The 18,367-nt window shown below is 47.2% G+C and overlaps 9 protein-coding genes across 9 annotated transcripts; 6 read left to right on the forward strand and 3 right to left on the reverse strand.

Moving 5' to 3' along the window:
- Window positions 1–440: 440 nt before the first annotated feature.
- N7517_005792 (uncharacterized protein) lies at window positions 441–2,066 on the forward strand (the record flags this gene model as incomplete). The annotated part of the gene is made up of 2 exons (XM_056723522.1): window positions 441–1,603; window positions 1,889–2,066. The coding sequence occupies 2 exons, from the start codon at window positions 441–443 to the stop codon at window positions 2,064–2,066; spliced, it is 1,341 nt and encodes a 446-aa protein (XP_056579772.1).
- A 2,662-nt stretch (window positions 2,067–4,728) lies between these two features.
- On the forward strand, window positions 4,729–5,442 carry N7517_005793 (uncharacterized protein; the record flags this gene model as incomplete). Its single annotated transcript, XM_056723523.1, has 3 exons — window positions 4,729–4,798; window positions 4,883–4,942; window positions 5,222–5,442. 3 exons carry the CDS (start codon window positions 4,729–4,731, stop codon window positions 5,440–5,442), a joined length of 351 nt encoding a protein of 116 aa, XP_056579773.1.
- A 92-nt stretch (window positions 5,443–5,534) lies between these two features.
- Window positions 5,535–5,931, forward strand: N7517_005794 (uncharacterized protein; the record flags this gene model as incomplete). The annotated part of the gene is made up of 2 exons (XM_056723524.1): window positions 5,535–5,576; window positions 5,620–5,931. 2 exons carry the CDS (start codon window positions 5,535–5,537, stop codon window positions 5,929–5,931), a joined length of 354 nt encoding a protein of 117 aa, XP_056579774.1.
- A 2,114-nt stretch (window positions 5,932–8,045) lies between these two features.
- Window positions 8,046–8,258, forward strand: N7517_005795 (uncharacterized protein; the record flags this gene model as incomplete). The annotated part of the gene is made up of 1 exon (XM_056723525.1): window positions 8,046–8,258. One exon carries the CDS (start codon window positions 8,046–8,048, stop codon window positions 8,256–8,258), a length of 213 nt encoding a protein of 70 aa, XP_056579775.1.
- A 389-nt stretch (window positions 8,259–8,647) lies between these two features.
- N7517_005796 (uncharacterized protein) lies at window positions 8,648–10,475 on the reverse strand (the record flags this gene model as incomplete). Its single annotated transcript, XM_056723526.1, has 8 exons — window positions 8,648–8,974; window positions 9,032–9,116; window positions 9,169–9,338; window positions 9,396–9,902; window positions 9,970–10,051; window positions 10,106–10,181; window positions 10,232–10,364; window positions 10,431–10,475. 8 exons carry the CDS (start codon window positions 10,473–10,475, stop codon window positions 8,648–8,650), a joined length of 1,425 nt encoding a protein of 474 aa, XP_056579776.1.
- Window positions 10,476–11,181: 706 nt separating this feature from the next.
- N7517_005797 (tRNA-ribosyltransferase family protein) lies at window positions 11,182–12,900 on the forward strand (the record flags this gene model as incomplete). The annotated part of the gene is made up of 7 exons (XM_056723527.1): window positions 11,182–11,328; window positions 11,402–11,652; window positions 11,715–11,798; window positions 11,858–12,290; window positions 12,341–12,418; window positions 12,469–12,656; window positions 12,708–12,900. 7 exons carry the CDS (start codon window positions 11,182–11,184, stop codon window positions 12,898–12,900), a joined length of 1,374 nt encoding a protein of 457 aa, XP_056579777.1.
- Window positions 12,901–13,480: 580 nt separating this feature from the next.
- Window positions 13,481–14,491, forward strand: N7517_005798 (thymidylate synthase; the record flags this gene model as incomplete). The annotated part of the gene is made up of 1 exon (XM_056723528.1): window positions 13,481–14,491. One exon carries the CDS (start codon window positions 13,481–13,483, stop codon window positions 14,489–14,491), a length of 1,011 nt encoding a protein of 336 aa, XP_056579778.1.
- A 269-nt stretch (window positions 14,492–14,760) lies between these two features.
- Window positions 14,761–15,723, reverse strand: N7517_005799 (AN1-type zinc finger protein; the record flags this gene model as incomplete). The annotated part of the gene is made up of 1 exon (XM_056723529.1): window positions 14,761–15,723. One exon carries the CDS (start codon window positions 15,721–15,723, stop codon window positions 14,761–14,763), a length of 963 nt encoding a protein of 320 aa, XP_056579779.1.
- A 563-nt stretch (window positions 15,724–16,286) lies between these two features.
- Window positions 16,287–16,892, reverse strand: N7517_005800 (uncharacterized protein; the record flags this gene model as incomplete). The annotated part of the gene is made up of 3 exons (XM_056723530.1): window positions 16,287–16,544; window positions 16,680–16,710; window positions 16,867–16,892. 3 exons carry the CDS (start codon window positions 16,890–16,892, stop codon window positions 16,287–16,289), a joined length of 315 nt encoding a protein of 104 aa, XP_056579780.1.
- Between the last annotated feature and the right edge of the window lie 1,475 nt (window positions 16,893–18,367).

Consider the following 18,367-nt stretch of genomic DNA (forward strand, 5'->3'; position numbering starts at 1 on the left):
GCATTCTCTCCAATTACCCCTATATTTTATTCTACATATTCTCAAACAGGAAACCCCCCACCCCTGCTCATTTGTCTCTTTTTGCTCCCGATCATATGATTGACTTTCTTGTATCATCCTCATCCCTGATAATAATCCTGGAGATATTACTTTAGTGCTCCTTGCCACTGTTATTATCCCCTGTGCCCCATGTTATGAGAACTTGACCCCTCCTTGACTTGCGGAATCAACCGGACTGTCTACAGGTCCAAACACCCGGTGATCGCTTTTGCTCTGATATACCTTATTTGGTCAACCACACCACCTGCGGCTTATTTACGGCTGATTTTGATCTTACTTCCTTATATCCGCTTCTACTCTTCTTTGACCCCACTGTAGATCAGTGGAACACATACATATACGCACCTATAACCCAAATCAACATCACAGCCTATATCACCATGGGTTCCTATAAATCCTGCCAAGCCGGCAGCTACAGCTCAACAGACAGTTCATCCTCAAAAAGCACAGCAGCAACAATTCACAGCGACAGAATAGCCCAACCGCACAAAGGCGACTGGGCCACAAACCCAGCCCAAAAATACACATACAGACCCGAAGCCGGAGTCAAGTACGAGTGTCGCGAGGTACAGCCCCGCTCCTCAACATCAACTTATGCCTCAACAACAAACTCCACAGCCGAGCTTGACCCGGAGCCCCAACCAATCGAGCCCGCAAGTCCCCATGAAGGCCGCTACTGCGTAAACGAGCGGCAAGAATTCTACCCACTAGATGCAATCCCCTCAACACCCTCATCGTTCGCGCCTCTCTTCCCTTCCTCACGGCGACTGCTCATCCGCCACGACGATGCAACCGTCGACGGCAATATGAACCTGCGCGTCGACACACCCGTCCACCTCCGCGACGGCTCTCAGCGCGATGTCATCCTCTTCCACCTGCGCATGTACGATCTCTTCTCACGGAAGTTTTCGTTTAGGCGGTACTGCCGGGACTCGGGGCGAGAGGTGTGCCATTCTGCAAGGCGGGAAGTTGTGCCTGCTCATGAGCGAAGACCTGCGCTGCGCAGCTCGTGGAGTAGTGTTTTTGCTGGGTTTAGGCCTGGTTCAGCGGGTGGCCATTGTCCGCCAAATGGGGAGCTTAAGAGACAGGATTCCGGGCTTGGTGCTAGCTGTCCACATGGACATGGACATGGTCAGCCTGCGCGGGAAGAGGTAGATAATGGGATGGCTGAGGATGAGTTGGAGTTGGAGAAGGAAAGACAGTGCACTTTACCGATATTGGGTGAGACGATGTTGCTCGAATTCTCGAATTACGCGCATGTCGAGCTGCGCCGCAAAGGGCCTGGCTCGACTAAAAAATACGAATTCGAGTATTGGTCCACGAAGTACCAGTGGCGGAGGGAGGTCCGCAAAGAGGGTGATCTGCATGAAGTATCTTATTACTTGGTTGACACGCGCACTTCCAAGACTATTGCTCATTTGGTACCGGATACGCTGGCGCCGCTAGAGGTTGTTGAAGAGGAGAGTAAGGGGGGTTGGGTGCCACCTTCTTCACTGTGGATCAGTGATCCTGAAGTTTACAAGACGATGCCTGACGTTGCCGAGTAAGTTATCCTGAATCCCTGCCCTACCCCTCAACCATCTGGCTGGTTTCGGTATCTGGTCCTAGCTCTGGCTCTGGATCTGTTCACTCTATTTGCTTTTTGGTTTTTTTTGTATCTTTCCCCTCTTTTTTTGTCTCTCTTTTCTTTTTCTGTGGTTCATATGAGGGGGGTTGTGGTTCGTGTACAATGCACCAACGCATCCGCCATGCGCGATGCACCATGATACCCCTGCACAACGTGATGATGAGGCATGAGGCTGATAAATTGGCTTTTTTTTTTTTCCAGTGTGATTGTTGCAACAGGGATAATTGCGCTAGTTGACGACTGCATTCGTCGTCGCTGGCATCACGAGCGGCGTCCGTCTTGGATCCTTCCGGCTCAGTACTCGCTAGCAAAGAGTCTAGAGCGCATGGGCCCCCGGCGCCTGATCGGCCAGGTACTACAGCGGAGGGGATCCGCCTAAGCGACACAGGGGTTTCGGGTCCAAGACCTTGCTAGATGGATGAGTTGGTCCTGCATTAGTCGGGATATTTATGGTGCACCGGTGATGCTGCCTTTAATGACTTGATGATGTGAATGACGCAGTATATGAATATTTTGTTCTTGTTCAGGTATAGCTTGTGAATAATTCTTGCCATGTAGCCTTTTATTCTTATTTTGTTTTTTCAACCTTCATCCTTTTCTCGTCTTCATTGACACGAATCATTTCAGTTTAATGGGACTTGGGGGACTTGAACAGCCTGGTTCTGGGCGCTCTTCTAAAATGGATTTGATAGGGAACTAAACAGGCTTGCAGATTTGGGAATCATCCATATTGGATTAGCAGCATAACTTACCTCCTAAATCTGTTGCATATCGCGTAGAGACTACGGGTCTGACCGCTTCAAAAGTTGAACCATGGTTTTTATTTTGGAGCTAGGGCTAGTCTATTTCTGCGAACCATGGTTCGATTTTTGAGCTAACCTTCCTCGTGCTCTATCGACCTATTGTCCTGATTCTAATGCATCTCCCAATGCATCTAAGATATTCAGAATTCAGCAAAATAAAAAGAACTGAATGGACTAGTGTATGAAGAACTGTCATTGTTTAGGGCTTATGATCGATTGGTTCTGAATGAATCTTTTTGTTTTTAGCGCGACAGCCCAAAGAACACCCTTGGCCTTGCTGCCTTATAGAACAAGCCATAGTATATATTCTTAGACTGGAGTATCTATGTCTACTACTGTAGGTACCGATAGTGTACTTATGTAGTCTACTGCGCAGCATAAGTTTAACAGATCAAGATTGGGTGCGGGGCAAGCCCCTCATTTCATTTTCATTTTAGACGCCCTACAATGTGCTGGCCTAGTCCTCTGTCGACCATCGGCTGTTTCTCTACGTGTTTCAATGTAGCCGCATTACTGAGAACCATGGTTGAAGATATTGTCAACTCTGCATGCATGCCCAACACTTTGCTAAAACATCCATTCCGACTGGGAGATTTGAATTGTCTTTGGACAATAATGAAATGTTGATAATTCCCTTTCTCTCTGCACATCAGGCGGTTAACCCGACGGGACTAGCCGACATCATGAAAATAAACCAGGGGGTTCTTGGCCGTATCTTTGTTCGAGATCTCTGCAACATATGCCCTCCTGACGGCTTTCTGACGTTTCTCCGGCGGAAATGCCACCCATGTCGCCTCATTCCCTCGCTTTGTCTTTTTTTTTTTTTTTTTTTTTTTTTTTGCTTTCCCTCTTCGGTTGATCCTGGGCCCGACATCAATTGTTCATGCAGGGCGGCCCGGTTTGTGGCTTTAGAGGTGCCCAGCAAGTCTTTCCTAGTCAATGTGTGAAAGTCGACTTCTCCAAAATAGTCATGATCTCATCCATCATGATGAGCTGGCAACACTTTCCAATGCGGCCCAACTTGGGAGTTGAATCTACATTTCAGGCATCCTCCACACCCTCCACACCCTCCACATGCTCCCGAAAAACAATTAAACAATAAAAGCTATGACACTGACGCTGTGGCCATAGGCTCCGCTTTTTGGGCAGAGATCACCCACAGTTCTCTACCCCTCATGCAGTCCCTCATGGTTGTTCCAGAAGCCCGCCGTTCCGCCGATACGGTTCAAGTCCATGCGCAAACTAATCCCGGGAGATGATAATGCTTTTCGTTTTCGTTTTTTTTATTTTATTACCCTAACGTACTTGTGCTCAAGTGAGGCGAGAGAGCAAAATAAAGGAAAGAAAAAGAAAGAAAGAAAAATACAAACTGAATACCTCATGCAAATCCAAAAAGAAAAAAACACCCAACGTGGGGTTCTCTGAGTTGTTCACTTTTCCCATCCAATCCAAGTCCAAGTTTCTCCCGAAAAAGGTGTCATATATGGGTAGGAGAAGTAAATATCTCCCAGTCTATCATAGAGCGGGAACTAACTTGGGAACATCCGGGTTGCCCCTCTTCCTTCCATAACCTTTACGTGCTGTCTAGCGTTTCTTCAAGGGCTGTTTTTTGCTTAGTCGGCGTGCGCCGGGCCGTTCCAGGTTGCAGCCTCAAAATGATCCGCATACTCTTTCTACTACGTTCCTTTACTGGTGGATAAGGGAGGGGATTTGGCTGACGCTGTGCCATGTCCACATCGACATGCATAAGCCCCCCTCCGTTAGGTTTGACGGTTAGGCTCCTGTTTGTTCCCAGGGGGTGAAAGAATTTAATTAAAAAAATCCGAAAAAAAAAAGAAATACAGAAAATACTAAAAAGAAATACAAGAAAAAAAAAAAAAAAAAAAGAAGCTGAAAACCAACGGGGTGTTATTTCCCTGGCCTTGAAGATATGGCCCACTGTTTATATGGCTCCCCGCTCCCCATGTCGTCGTTTGAAAGATTGAAAAATACATTTAAGAAGATCTCTAGAGATTCCAAACGGGTCCAATTGAGCTCATCTGATCCAGTTCTTCCTTTTATATTTTGTGGTTTCCCCTTGAAGCTCGACTTCTTTTCTCTTTGATATTCATCTTCAATTGGGTTATTAAACACTATCAGTGGACTAATATCCTCCCCACCTTCAATCCCACTTCATACCACTTCAATTGCAAAGCTTAGCAGTTCTCCCACACTATCTCATCTCTCTACGAAGCAACAATGTCGTATACTACCAGCCCCCAAGGAAATAGTGTTGGCAGCCGGCCCAGCTGGCAGGATCAGCTTCAGGGTAAGTCAGTGGCATGTGTGATCAAACCTCAGCTGCCCCAAAATTCCTCCCAAATGACAAGAGTACTCGACTAATCGTCTCCAGATCATTGCACACGCACCAAGCTATCTCCTCCTGTCTTCAACATTGTCTCCGATCGGCGAGGTACTTACCCGATTTCCAATCCTCCTCTTTAGTCTCCATCCGTCGTCTTCCCATGCTGCACCAGATTATTTTATTTTCTCTCTTATTCCCCGGTCCAATACATACATACACAGCATGTCTCTGTCCACCGCTGTGTGTCTTGTGTGTGGGAATTGCAGGAAGGAGTGGAGTCTTGCAGAAAAAGACACAGAAAAATGGCCCCCCTTCACTTGTACACCGACTTTTAGTTCCCGAGCCTTTGACAGCAGAAAGCTAATTACATTTATCTCGGAATTGCAGGAGGTCGTACGGCTTGGTCCAGCACCGTCACCGTCCAGGGCCAGAATATCGCCGCTCGTTACTGGTATGACGGTCAGTTTATCAACAATGCCAAAGAGGACGCCGCCGAGGTTGCCCTCAAGGCCCTGAATCAGCAGCCTCGGGCTGCTACTGTCTATCAGGGTCAACTGTTCCCGCAGGCAACGTCGTCCGGCTATGGTCGCGGAGCTGGTGGCTTCTGATCGTATTCTCATTTCAAATATTTCCTACTAGTCTTGGGTGGCATTCTCTTCCCTTCTTGTGTTTTTATCAAATTTTCTGGTTCTTCATTCTGATGTTAATTCTGAACTCTGTTGCTTTTCATTTCCTTGTGTGGGTGGGTGCTTGTTCTGGTTTGGTTTCCGTTTCCACCTGTGAAGGGCCCCCGGGGGATCCACAAGTCCTATCCGATGCAAAACCCATACCTTTGTTGTCGCTTTGCTCTCTCACTTGCGTTTCTGACTGCAGGGAAAAAAAAACATAGCCCCTTCACCGCACTCCTCTTCTCCCACCTCTTTCTCGTCTCGACACCCTTTTCTCCCCGAGTCCCGCTGATGCACGCACTATCCCTCATCGACAACTACATCTTCCTAATTTCTGCAAGTCCTACGCACGATGGCTCGGCACAGTGCAGAGTCTATGTCATGGGCTATGGTGGGATGATTTCTGGCACCAGCAAGACGGACAAATAATTAAAAAAAAAGAAAGATGCCCCATCCACCATCCCTGTCTCGGATGACCACTTTCAAATGCAGGTCACTACCTTGTTTCGCATTTGTGAAACCTCAATACCAGTCGTGACACACACCCCAGATCCCGACGGCTCAAGTACATGATACGGTGTCTGGATGTCGTCAGGCCTCGTGTGATGCAGCGCGAGTCAGACTCCCTCTGGCCCTTTTCGGCGTCCCCCACATACGTGTTCTCTGGGAATGCATATATGTATTCCTTTGTAAAAGGATCCCACATACACTTTTCTGCGGCCAATTACTGTTTCTGTTTCCCCCCGACTGGGGCTCATACAGGTCGTCTTCAGCTTTTGATTTGTCTCTCCTCTTGCTGCGCTGTCTGCCTTGAGACAAAGCCTGGAATTGGGCCGGGTGCTTACTGCCACTTGATGAGAGGCGAGGGGCTCGGGTCTCATGCATTGTGTCAAGTGACTACTGTTTGTCCTTTCGAGAACATATGACTTGTCATGCTCGAGTGGATTCGATGTCATACCCGGGACGATTTTCAATCGGTACTCCCTGCTGCACAGTTCAGATGGCAATTCTACTTTGTGGCATTGTCGAAAAGTCTAAGGTGGCATTTTGAATAGATGATACTTCCTGGAGCTATGAATGCATACGTGTGTCTGTGCTACCGCGGATACAAAGCGACTCGTTCTTATCTCAAGCGCGATGCGACATGGCAAATGTGGCGATGGAAGCAACTTGGAACAAAAGATCACGAGGAGGAGTTGCAGGATAAAAATGGGACAAATACTTTTCATTTACCGGGCATCTACTTGTCTAGAATTTGGCTTTTGGGTTCGGTTTACGTTCTGTCTGCTTATTCGATACGTTTTGCTTTGTTTTATCTTTTCTTGGTTCAGACCGGGTATATGCGCCTGACAGAGGGAGTTTCTTCGTCTCTTGTTGGGGTGTGTTGGATTTTGGAAGTTTGGACACGGAACTGGACTGGGGCTATCTATTACGTTGGTATTATATATGGATAGTACTGGACTTGGGACTGTAATGGTCAGGGTTTGGTTTCTATCAAATTGTTCTCCTTTTTTTTCTTATTATACGATTACAGAATATCTATCGACAGGGATTTTACGATTGGATTCTGCCTTTTTCTTGCATTTTTTTACTAATTACTGGTATACTGATGGAGATGATCCATGACCACCTGGCTGGGACAGACTCATCTATTATAAAAGAGCGTCGTACATGTTTACCCTCGTTCGAGGTACTGTTGATCATTGCGGGTTCTTGCCGCATTGGCCTCCCGTCCGAAATTACACATCCGCGGGTAGCACAGCGTTGGCCATGTGTCTAGCCAAACATTAATTTCCGATGCATAGCGAGTTGGGCAGCATTCCAAATGACCGATGTTATCTCTTGGGGTGAGATGAATCAAACACGTATTGAAAACAAATTATCAATAATAGCAGAAGTATTTCTATTTCTACAAAAGTACCTAGGTAACGTTGAAGACTCGACGTTGTCGACGTTTGGACGTTTTGGTTCCAAGGTTACTTTTGACTGAACCATGGAACGCTGAACTTTAATAGCTAACAACTTTAATTGTCTATTTTAACCAACTCATTGCTGAACCTCAGATGAACTCGACGATAGTATCTAAGAATAAGCCTTCTCGGTAATTAGGGCTAGCACTATGCTCGGTATATAGCCATTTATAACTGTACAGTATACAACCCCCCTGAGGACTGATCGCCAAGACTGCTTGATATGGTGCTTTCCGACGGAAATTCAATGTCGATCCGCTATACAAAGTATATTGTACAATACAGGTCGCCATCACGATACTCCGCCTTGCTCGGGCGGTAACTATTTTGATCAACGTTATTCGACAAAGGGAAATCCAGCTGCCTGAGACGCAAAATCTTTTCAATGCCAGGCAGAAATCGAAGACTTAGTGTTGGAATAATATATATAATTGATTATTCCATCGCCATAGCCGACCCAACCACAATTTACCTCAACCCACGCACGTCCACCAAAATATTCAGCGATCCAAAGAATCATAAAGCTGCTACCTGCCTCATTTTCAAACAAATTGCTTCCACCCAAATATCACCATGTGTTTTGGCTCATCGCGCAGAGAGGAGGTATATGACTCTCCACCCACGCGACGCGCATACTACGGCCACGGTACCCACAGCCAGTACACATACAACAAGGATAACGCAGCACATAAGAAGAAAAAGAAGCGTCGCGCATACCAAAGCACTGCTACTGCTTCAATTATAGCCGCAGGAGCGAGTGGAGGTGGTGGCGGTGGCGGGTGCTAGGTCTGGGATTGAGAGGGCCTGCATTTTTTCCCCCATTGATTGAATGGCTGCGATGATTATTGACTACAATATGTAATATATGTAAGGTTCATGCGGATCTAGAATACGATTCAAATTTTTAAACCCAGACAAGGGGACAGTACAGTTTAAATTTTGCACTTTACCCTGTGTATTAGATAGCAGAGCTGAGCTATAATGTTGCTGTACGTACTTTATACTCTGTACAAATTGTCGAAAAATCTTAATCTTTCATTAAAATTAATTATCAGTAATCTATCTATTCTATGGCTCAGATGCATGCAGTACCAACTTCGTATACGACATGTACACCCTGTAGCTCGTAAACCGAGTCCTGTCATCTCTCTCCACAATTACCCAGTCCTACCAATCTAATACGCGAAAGACTTTCCATCTCTTGCCCCGTCTCCGCGGCGATTGCGCCACCCGTAGTAGAGCCTCAATAGAATGCAGCCGGCTGCCACAAAGAAAAGCAATGCTGCATTTGTCCAATGGCCGGTTGGGTAGCCAATCTTTGCTTCGTCACTCTTGTAGATCCAGACGCCGACGATCTGGCCTGGGGCACCAAACGATATGTTGAGTGCGATCGCGAGTCCTGCACCGGCTGTTGAGCTGATATTAGAGGATAACCAGCCTAGTAGAGGTGGGATGCAGGCGAAGGCACCGCTGGCCGCGACTATGAGGCATCCGTAGCGGCTCTGCCGTTTGGGTTAGTTCATTGGCTTGTGCCCACCTGGGATGATTGGCTAACTTACTAGATATGCACTAGCGGGGAGAACTGCGGAGGCGAGGAAGCCAATTGCCCCGATGAAAGAGAATATAGCGGAATGAAGACCACGGCTGAAATTTTAGGTTAGTGATTGGGTATGCTTTATAATTGAAAACAATTTACCTGTTGAAATAGTCCGCAGACCAGGCCACAGCTATAGTCACGACATAGGCTACCGCGTACGGAGGCACGGTCATCAGCTGAGCGCGGAGATCAGAGTATCCCAGACCAGCAGTAATGGCAGGCGTGAAAAGAGAAAGACTCGAGAATGGTGTTGAGATGCCGAAGTATACCTTTTTGGCTGATTAGTTTTCAGAAATCGACAGTAAAAAAAGGGCGCAAAAGCATACCGCATAATGAGCATACAATCTCCAATCAGTCAGCGTAGCCTTAGCATCCTCCCAAGACATAGCATGATCAGAACCCTTAGATCCTTCCAAACTCAATCTCTGCGCAGCAAGCTCCTTCTCCTCGGCAGTAAGCCAATTGGCAGTCTCTGGGTAATCTGGCAACAAGAACCAGACCAGAACAGCGGACGCGCACGATGGGGCCCCCTCAATAATAAACAGCCACCTCCAAGCAGAAAGGCCATGAGCGCCATTCATATGGCCCACACCAAAGGCAATAGCACCACCAAATGCTCCAGCAAGTGTTGCCGAGGCAAGGATCAGAGCTACACGGATCGATCGCTCGGAATTGCGGTACCAGAATGTAAGGTAGTATACGAAGCCGGGAAAGAGGCCAGCTTCCATTACGCCGAGGAGGAATCGGAGTCCCGTTACCTGCGCGTAGTTGTGTACGCCACCGAGACCCATTGTTGTTGCACCCCAGGAGATCATGAGGAAGGCGATCCAGCGCTGGTGTTTGTTAGTGGAATTGTAATAATTGGGAATGGATGATGCGTTCGGGTTGGTTTAGACATACACTTGGGCGGAGCTTCTTCAGGAAGTAGTTTGATGGAACTTCGAACAGTGCATAGGCGATCAAGAATACCATGAGTGCAATTCTTCTGTACGTCAGCGCTTTGGATTCTCGTGCTTAATCAATATTTGCGACTCACGTGTACTGATATGGAGTCATATTAGTCTCAGAAAGGAGATCATTGTGAGTATCCGCATTCAAAATTTTGGCATTGCCTAGATATTTTAGCTTCAAGTCTATCCGACATTGTGGGCCGAAAACATACCGATATTAGAGCGATCGAGATAACAAAGCAAGTAAATTGCAGCGCACAAGGGGATGATGCGTAGGTCTTGTCTCCAGACCAACGCCTTTTCGCGTGCGTTGAGAGCATCATCGACAACATCTGGGCTGGCAAGCTGCGCTACTGTCAGTCTTAAGCTCGAACACCAGTATCTATAACAAGGGGAAAGGGGGAAAGATACCTCTGAAGCTTGTTCAACATCGTGCATGTATTTTTCGGTTGCCATGTTGACAAGATGTTTCCCAGGCACACAGAAGAGGTATGTCAGGAAAAAAAATTAGGGAGGCTGCAGTGTGTTTTTTTTCGCTTGCTTTTTTTCCCCGTGTGATTTAGCTTCCCCGGGCTTTTGTCCCCCGCACTAGGGCGACTCGGCATTCTTCCGACGCCTCACGTTGGGGTATTGAGGGTACATATTTTCGGGACTTGAGCTAGGGTTTGCAATGTTAGTAACTTGGTCTAAAAGGATGCTTTGTGCATATTTAGGTATCATCTGGTTATCGTCTCTTATTTCCCCTGAATTGGGGTTTCCCTGGATCTCCATATCGAGATCTCAAGGACGAGGACGATTGCGGTCGATGTCAAAAGGAGTCAAGACAAGGAGCATCGGTAGCGAGAATCAAGGCTATTATTAGCATTCCAATTATGGGAATGATCTTTTTGTAATCAGTATGTAGGTTATGTATGGGTTATGTAGTTCTCTCCGAGGGCAGCAGGATTCACCAATGGCATTGTTGAGCCTCAAGCCGACAAAATTCCCAACATTGAAATAGAGCATTGAGGGACTTCAAGTATACAAATAAGGTCAAAGACATAAAAATTATATATTTTGCGTAGAGCGCGTTGTATAAAAGCAAAACCTAGATGCAAACCAGACAAACATCTTATCAGATAAAAGTGTTCCTGATCGCATCGCAAACACTTAACCCCTCCCCATGCTATGCCACCGTCTGCTAGCCAGGCGCCCTGCTAGAACATCATATTCGACTCTATCCATATCCATCGCAAATATGTCAACCGCCGCTCCCGCCCGCAACTCTATGCCCTCCGCATTAACCTTTGATCGTCACGCCAAATGCTCGGTACGTCCTTGTGGCATGACCGCCACTTAAAACCTACTGTAACACATATCTGATGCGTGCTATGGTACCATAGACAACTAAGGCGCGCGCGAGTACCCTCCACCTGCCTCATGGCTCAGTGCCTCTTCCGATCTTCATGCCTGTCGCGACACAGGCATCTCTAAAGGGCCTAACATACGACCAGCTGCGAGAGACGGGATGCATGCTGTGCTTGAATAATACATATCACTTAGGTCTGAAGCCCGGTCAGGCAGTGCTAGATGCAGTGGGCGGAGCGCATAAGTTACAAGGCTGGGATCGGAATTTATTGACCGATAGTGGGGGGTAAGATATACCACCTTTGCAGAATTGATGATATGTTACTAATCGGATATATTGCTACTCAGTTTCCAGATGGTGTCGCTTCTTCAGTTGGCGACTGTCACAGAGGAAGGAGTGCGATTCCTTAGCCCGCACGATGGCTCGCCAATGTAGGTGGTTTCGCTGCAAACTGTGTAGCCGAATGGCTGAAATGCTAACTTTTTACCAGGTTACTGACTCCCGAACACTCCATTGCTCTCCAGAACTCTATCGGATCTGATATTATCATGCAATTAGATGATGTAATTGCAACCACTTCGCCAGATCATGCTCGTATCAAGGAGGCTATGGACCGCTCTGTGCGGTGGCTAGATCGGTGCATCGAGGAGCACAAATACCCTGAGCGACAAAACCTCTTTTGTATCATTCAGGGTGGTCTAGATCTCGAATTGCGAAAACAATGCTGCGAAGAGATGGTAGCGCGAGATACCCCAGGAATCGCCATTGGAGGTCTATCTGGTGGAGAGGCGAAGGAGGAGTTCTGCAAAGTGTATGTGGCTCTACTTTCGCCAAAAAGGAGACTGAATGAGCTAACCAACCAAAGAGTGGATACATGCACTGATATCCTCCCGGAGCATAAACCCAGATATGTTATGGGCGTGGTATGTCTTACTGAATTGTTTCTTCTGCCTTGGCTGATCGCAAAAAATAGGGATACCCCGAGGATATTGTTGTAGCAGTGGCTCTCGGTGCAGATATGTTTGACTGTGTTTGGCCAACACGGACAGCGGTAAGACTCAACAGCCCCTCCAGTTTTGTTCTTGCACTAACATCAACCAGCGCTTCGGCGATGCCATCGTCTCCTCTGGGACACTGAAACTAAGCCATAAATCGTTCGCCGATGACTTCAGTCCAGTTGAGGAGGGCTGTACCTGCACTTGCTGTCGTCCAACTGATCAAGGTGGTCTCGGGCTCACGCGAGCATACATGCACCACATCACAGCTAAAGAGACCGTCGGCGCTCATCTGTAAGTGTGGACTGACCGCGATATCTTGTTTCGGTTCTAATACTTCTATAGTTTGACCATCCACAATGTTCATTATATGTTGACCATGATGGGCAAAATCCGACAGGCCATTATTGATGACCAATACCCGGCTTTCCTTCGCAAGTTCTTCTCCGACATCTATGGAGGCGATAAATCGAAGTACCCCGAGTGGGCGGTAGGTGCTCTGCGGGGAGTTGGAGTGGACTTGCTAGCAGATTCATGACGGCGTGATCACTAGGTTTGATCAGACGGGAAGTGTCTTGAAGAAAGAGATAACGAGGAATTCACTTTACACTATAAAAAGCGTGTGCATCCATTTTAGCGGTGTTAGGTTGACTGAAATTAGAGCGCACCCTATCAAATATCTACCGAAAATAAGATATGAGTTCCCTATTATTGTTCTTGTAGCAATATGTATCGTAAAAGGTCAGAAGTACCTATAATAGTTTGTTGAAATCTTATACTATATGGGCTTCTAAAGAGTTCTATACGTCAGTATCAATGTTGATACTTTAGGGAAGAATATCATTGTTCCGTGTAAATAACTCGTACCCAAGCACTCCGTAATCCAGCGCATATTAATACCTATAATAGCGAAGTAAAAGTTGATTGGATAATTCCCTGAATAAGTTGATTAGAGCACTATAAAATACGAGATGCGCACGTGACCACGTGTCGCGTCGACGCGATCCACCGATCCCCGAGATTCTCTCCATTGTCCACTTGGCATTTTAAGTGTCTCTCTACTATCAAATCCCAGCAGAAACCCTGATACTCCGTCTCTCACTAATTTGAGCTACATCATGACTCAAGATCAAGTCGCCGCAGCCCCCGCGGCATCCTCGCCGCCACACGACCCCTCGCACGAAGAGCACCAATACCTCAACTTGATACGCACAATCCTCTCCGAAGGCGAACACAGACCCGACCGCACTGGCACTGGCACGCAATCAATTTTTGCACCACCCCAATTACGCTTCTCTCTCTCGAAGCCGAACCCAGAAGGCGGCGCGCCAATCCCCGTCTTGCCCCTCCTCACCACGAAGCGAGTCTTCCTACGCGCCGTGCTTGCCGAACTACTCTGGTTTATCTCTGGATGCACCTCCTCGCTCCCACTCTCCGAGGCCGGTATTAAGATCTGGGACGGAAATGGAAGCCGCGAGTTCCTGGACAAATCCGGCCTCGGCCACCGTGAAGAAGGCGATCTAGGACCCGTGTACGGATTCCAGTGGCGGCACTTTGGCGCCGAGTACGTCGACGCCAAGGCGGATTACACCGGCCAGGGCGTCGACCAGCTCAAAGATGTTGTGCACAAGCTCATTCACAACCCCTTCGATCGCCGCATCATTATGAGCGCGTGGAACCCCGCTGATCTGAAAAAGATGGCTCTGCCCCCGTGCCATATGTTCGCCCAATTTTACGTCTCGTTCCCACCTGGTATGAAGCTCGATGAAAAGACTGGCCGTCCATCGGAGAAGGGTACACTGTCTTGCGTGCTCTATCAGCGCTCTTGTGATATGGGTCTTGGTGTGCCTTTCAATATCGCATCATATGCTCTCCTCACTCATATCCTTGCACACGCTGCGGATCTTCATCCCGGAACTCTCATTCATACTATGGGTGATGCCCATGTCTATCTTGACCACATCGATGCGCTTAATGAGCAGCTTGTTCGGGAACCAACGGAGTTCCCGGAGCTCCGCATTAAGCGTGATGACCGGGGTAGCGCGGTCGTTGATGGCTGGAAGGAGGATGAGTTCGAGGTCATTGGATACAAGCCTCACAAGATCATCAAAATGAAGATGAGCGTTTGATTTATATAGATTCCTGGTGTATGGTTTGCGGGCACTGTCCGAGTTACGATGTTTGCATGATACCAATTATTCTGTGGTGTATACCACAGGCCTATACATATTTTGAGATAAAAAATAGCAATGCATTTAAACTCTAAGTCTACATGTATGGCAAATCAACTCGCGCGTTGTTGAAGCAAAACATGCTTCCAGGTGTATCAGGCTGTGTATATGCTTCGAAAAGCAAAAATCAACAATAAAAGATCAAAAAGAGAGTGCTAATAAATGCATCATGCACTCGCAAGAACAGCTCCAGCTCCACGTAGCAACACAATCGTGTCACCTTGCTTTACCTTCCCAGCACCAATAGTCTCCGAGAACTCAAGGAAATCCCCAGACTCCACATGGAAGATCCGCAACCTCGAATCCTCCCCATCAACCCGATTATTCAAATTCTGAACCCGTAACTTCTTCGCCGCATCATCAAGCACACGGCCAACCTTCCACCTCGAATCGAAAAAGAAATCGCCAGCCGGCGGCTCCGCAGCCTGTGTCTCCGCCGTACCAACAGTATGCAAATACAGCCTCTTATCCACCGGAACCGAAGCATCGCCTTTAGCCGATCGCTTGAGGCCATTAACAGCAACCACACGGGCAGCCGGACTATTCGGTTTAGGCTTCATCTTTGGGAGGGTTGGCAGCAGGGTTCCCTTGGCAGCGGCTTGCTGCTTATCGCGGCCCCAAGTGCGCACGCGCGCAAACATAGACTTGATTGTATCGTTTGACGAAGCGGCATTGTGCTGGCGCGCGCCCAGCGGGGTAATCTTGGCGCATTCGTGTTCCTCGCGGAGACGGTGTTTCAGGCAGTACTGGTGGTTGCACTGGGGGCAACGCACGGCGGGGTCTTTAAGGGTGTTGATGAGGGTTTTGCACTGGGTGTGGGCACATTGGTCGGTGTTGTAGATGGATGGTTTTTCGGGGGCGGTGCGGTTTTCACGGTTGGTGTTTGTTCCGTTGCGGCGGCGGGCCCATTCGCCTTCGCGTGGACACTCGTGCGCGGTTTCGGTCCGGTGGTCTAGACAGTATGTGCTGTGGCAGGATTCGCAGCGGAAGGGGAGGAAATCTAGTTGGCCGCAGTACTCGTATTGGCAGTGTCGGCCTAGGGATTCTAGGTCTGTGTCGGCCATTTGCGTGAAGGTTTCGCTTGGGTCGTTGGAGGGGCTTCGCCCTTTCGATACAGTTATAGGGGGCATTATGTTTGGTCTTTGGACTTGAGGTACGCAGGAGAAGGAGAATGCGCATAAACGAGAGACTCGAGTATGTCTGATAGAACGCGCTGGCACAATCGCCATGTGACTAATGTGGAGAAGGTTCTGGGCTTATCTAAATACGGAGTTAAGATTCGGAGTTAGTCCATCTATGGAAATTGATTCATGAACTCATCCATGGTTCTGTGAGATTTAAAACTACTATAAATAGGGAGAGATATTATGGAGATGGAACTTCCCATCAACTCAACTATATCTTTCTCCCAAATCTAAATTCATCTCAATCCTAGACCAGCAGCTCAACCCGGTGAAACCCTCAGAGCTTAGTTTACACTCTATATATTAGAGTTCCCAAGTGGACATATCATTTAAATCTCCGCTTCCAACAGTTGCTAGATTCCAATTGACAAACTCCCAATCTTCCCAAACAATGTTCTGGGGTCCTCGGTCCGTGTGGTATACCCTAGAGGACATGCATTCCTTAAGAGAGGATTTCTAATGAGCAATCACATTCCACCTTTCCTATCTATGGTTTATCAGGCAATTTCCTACAGCCAGGCATTTTTGAATGCTGCCCGAATCTCATCTGGTTCGTTCCTCGGCACGACCGAGTAGAGACTAACCCATCGGTGACTTAGATCAGAGCCGGGTACCCGCTCCGTTAAGATTAAGTCCATGTGTCCTCCCGGGACCCAGTCTGTTTCGCCTTGTTTCTCAGATTGAGAGGCAATAAACTTTGGTGCGGATGAGCAGTTTGCTTTGGTCAGCAACTCATTGCGCGTTGCCTCGGTGTAAAGCGGCGCTGCCTGCTAAGCTCTAGTCTCTGCAGTTTTAGACCATGTTTCCTATTTTAGAATCCTAACCATGCTTAGTACAGATCAACCATACCTGGGAAATGCTAATAGCATGAGTCGGTGATAGTTATAGGGCTGTTAACATACTATAGTCGGACCTTTAGCACTGCTTCTTAAGCTAGATCATCTATGTTCAAGCACGTGAATACCGCATGCGCTTGGTTAGATACTTTTTATTTCTCCAGAATCTTGCTGGTAGTCTTCCCCATATCATCTGAGGCGTGGAATTCGATTTGTTTACCGATCCAGCTGTTATCCTCGAACTAGATCATACCTGGTTGCACGATGGCAGTCGGTCATGGAGTGTTTCAGGCCAAAGTCAAGATATTTATGTGTAGTAGATATGGTATTGTTGCTAGTGTCCATGGGTCATCGCTGGTTGCGAACAAATTGCCCAACACGCACTGACCTTTCTCTTTGTAAGACCCAGGGATACAGGGTGACACTCTGACACGATAACGGGGACTGGTAAATAAAATATTAGACAGCTTTATGGAGACCATAAGTGCGCCAACTGGCTGTCATATTAGGTTTGAACCCACTGCTCCGATCAATAGTTATTGATTAAACCGAGCTCGCACCGAGAAGACATCCAATTATCATATACAAGATGGAATTTCCTCTTATCGCCTAAGCGATCAGAAGAAAGTAGGTAAACACCGCTTTAGTGACAGATACGCTTAATACATACTAACTTGTTGCCAGGCGAATATGAACCCGCCGCGAAGAAGATTGCAACATACGGCGTTGCAGTCTCCTCTCCCATAATCCCAGACGTCAAGCATTCATCAAAAGTACTGCACATATGTCTAAGGGGATGGAATTTTTCGAAATCTACTGTTATAAACAATTTCTTGAACTGGTCATGATGTCCCAAAAAGCACGATTAATACAACTGCATATGCTATACTAAGGTGAGAATCAAAGTATAGGGAATACAGTCAGCGTTACTTGAGAATCTGCAAGGACATCACAGTAAAGCCATCATGTCTTTTCTACTTTGACTTGACTGTCAAACGACCCTTCGCATATCTAAACCAGGGTCGAGGTTACCCCAGAATCTAATCCAGGACTGTGTCCAAGTTGATCTTAATGCCGTCAATTTCGTTATTACCCGAGTACTCAACAGGCTGACCCAACAGGCTCTCCAAGGTGTGTTTAGTAAGGACACACCAGATATTGTTGGGGTCCAGCTCAAACGTCTTCACCCGGGAACACGATCGATACTAAAACAAAAATTCAACAGCAAGGCGCTGCTTCCCAACTCATATGTTAGGCATAGTGTATATTGCAGCGGAAATGAGCTGACTATGAGTCAGAAACGCACTTACAGTGACACATCACACCAGAACCCCGCGGTGTCGGTAGTATTCTTAAAGTGGAACTGTTGAGGAATCATTATTGGATCCACCTACTGGTGTATTGGTGCCCAGTGATAACCACACAGAAATGACACTGGAAATTGATATTTAATGCCCAAATCTTGTGTATCATACTATCCGTGGGTATGGTCTGCGTAACATGGAAGGTGCCGTTTATAGTCAATCCTAATACCATGTAGTGAAAGAGGCATAGGTGGAAATGTATGGGCATGCATAGCGCCCGGGATTTTTATCTGTGGCTATCGTGTCCGCTTATTGGGAGAAAAAAAAAGAGTGAAGCTTTTGTCGGGATATTATTAAGCCTTCAATGTAGTCGGTCCTACTTTGCCTACAATTTTGCGTTGCAGTTAGGTATTTCTTTTCAGTTAGAAATTGGGTCATCCCCACTTTCAT

This window comes from Penicillium concentricum, assembly GCF_028827145.1.
Source record: "Penicillium concentricum strain IBT 3081 chromosome Unknown utg000002l_segment0_segment0, whole genome shotgun sequence".
NCBI lineage: Eukaryota > Fungi > Ascomycota > Eurotiomycetes > Eurotiales > Aspergillaceae > Penicillium > Penicillium concentricum.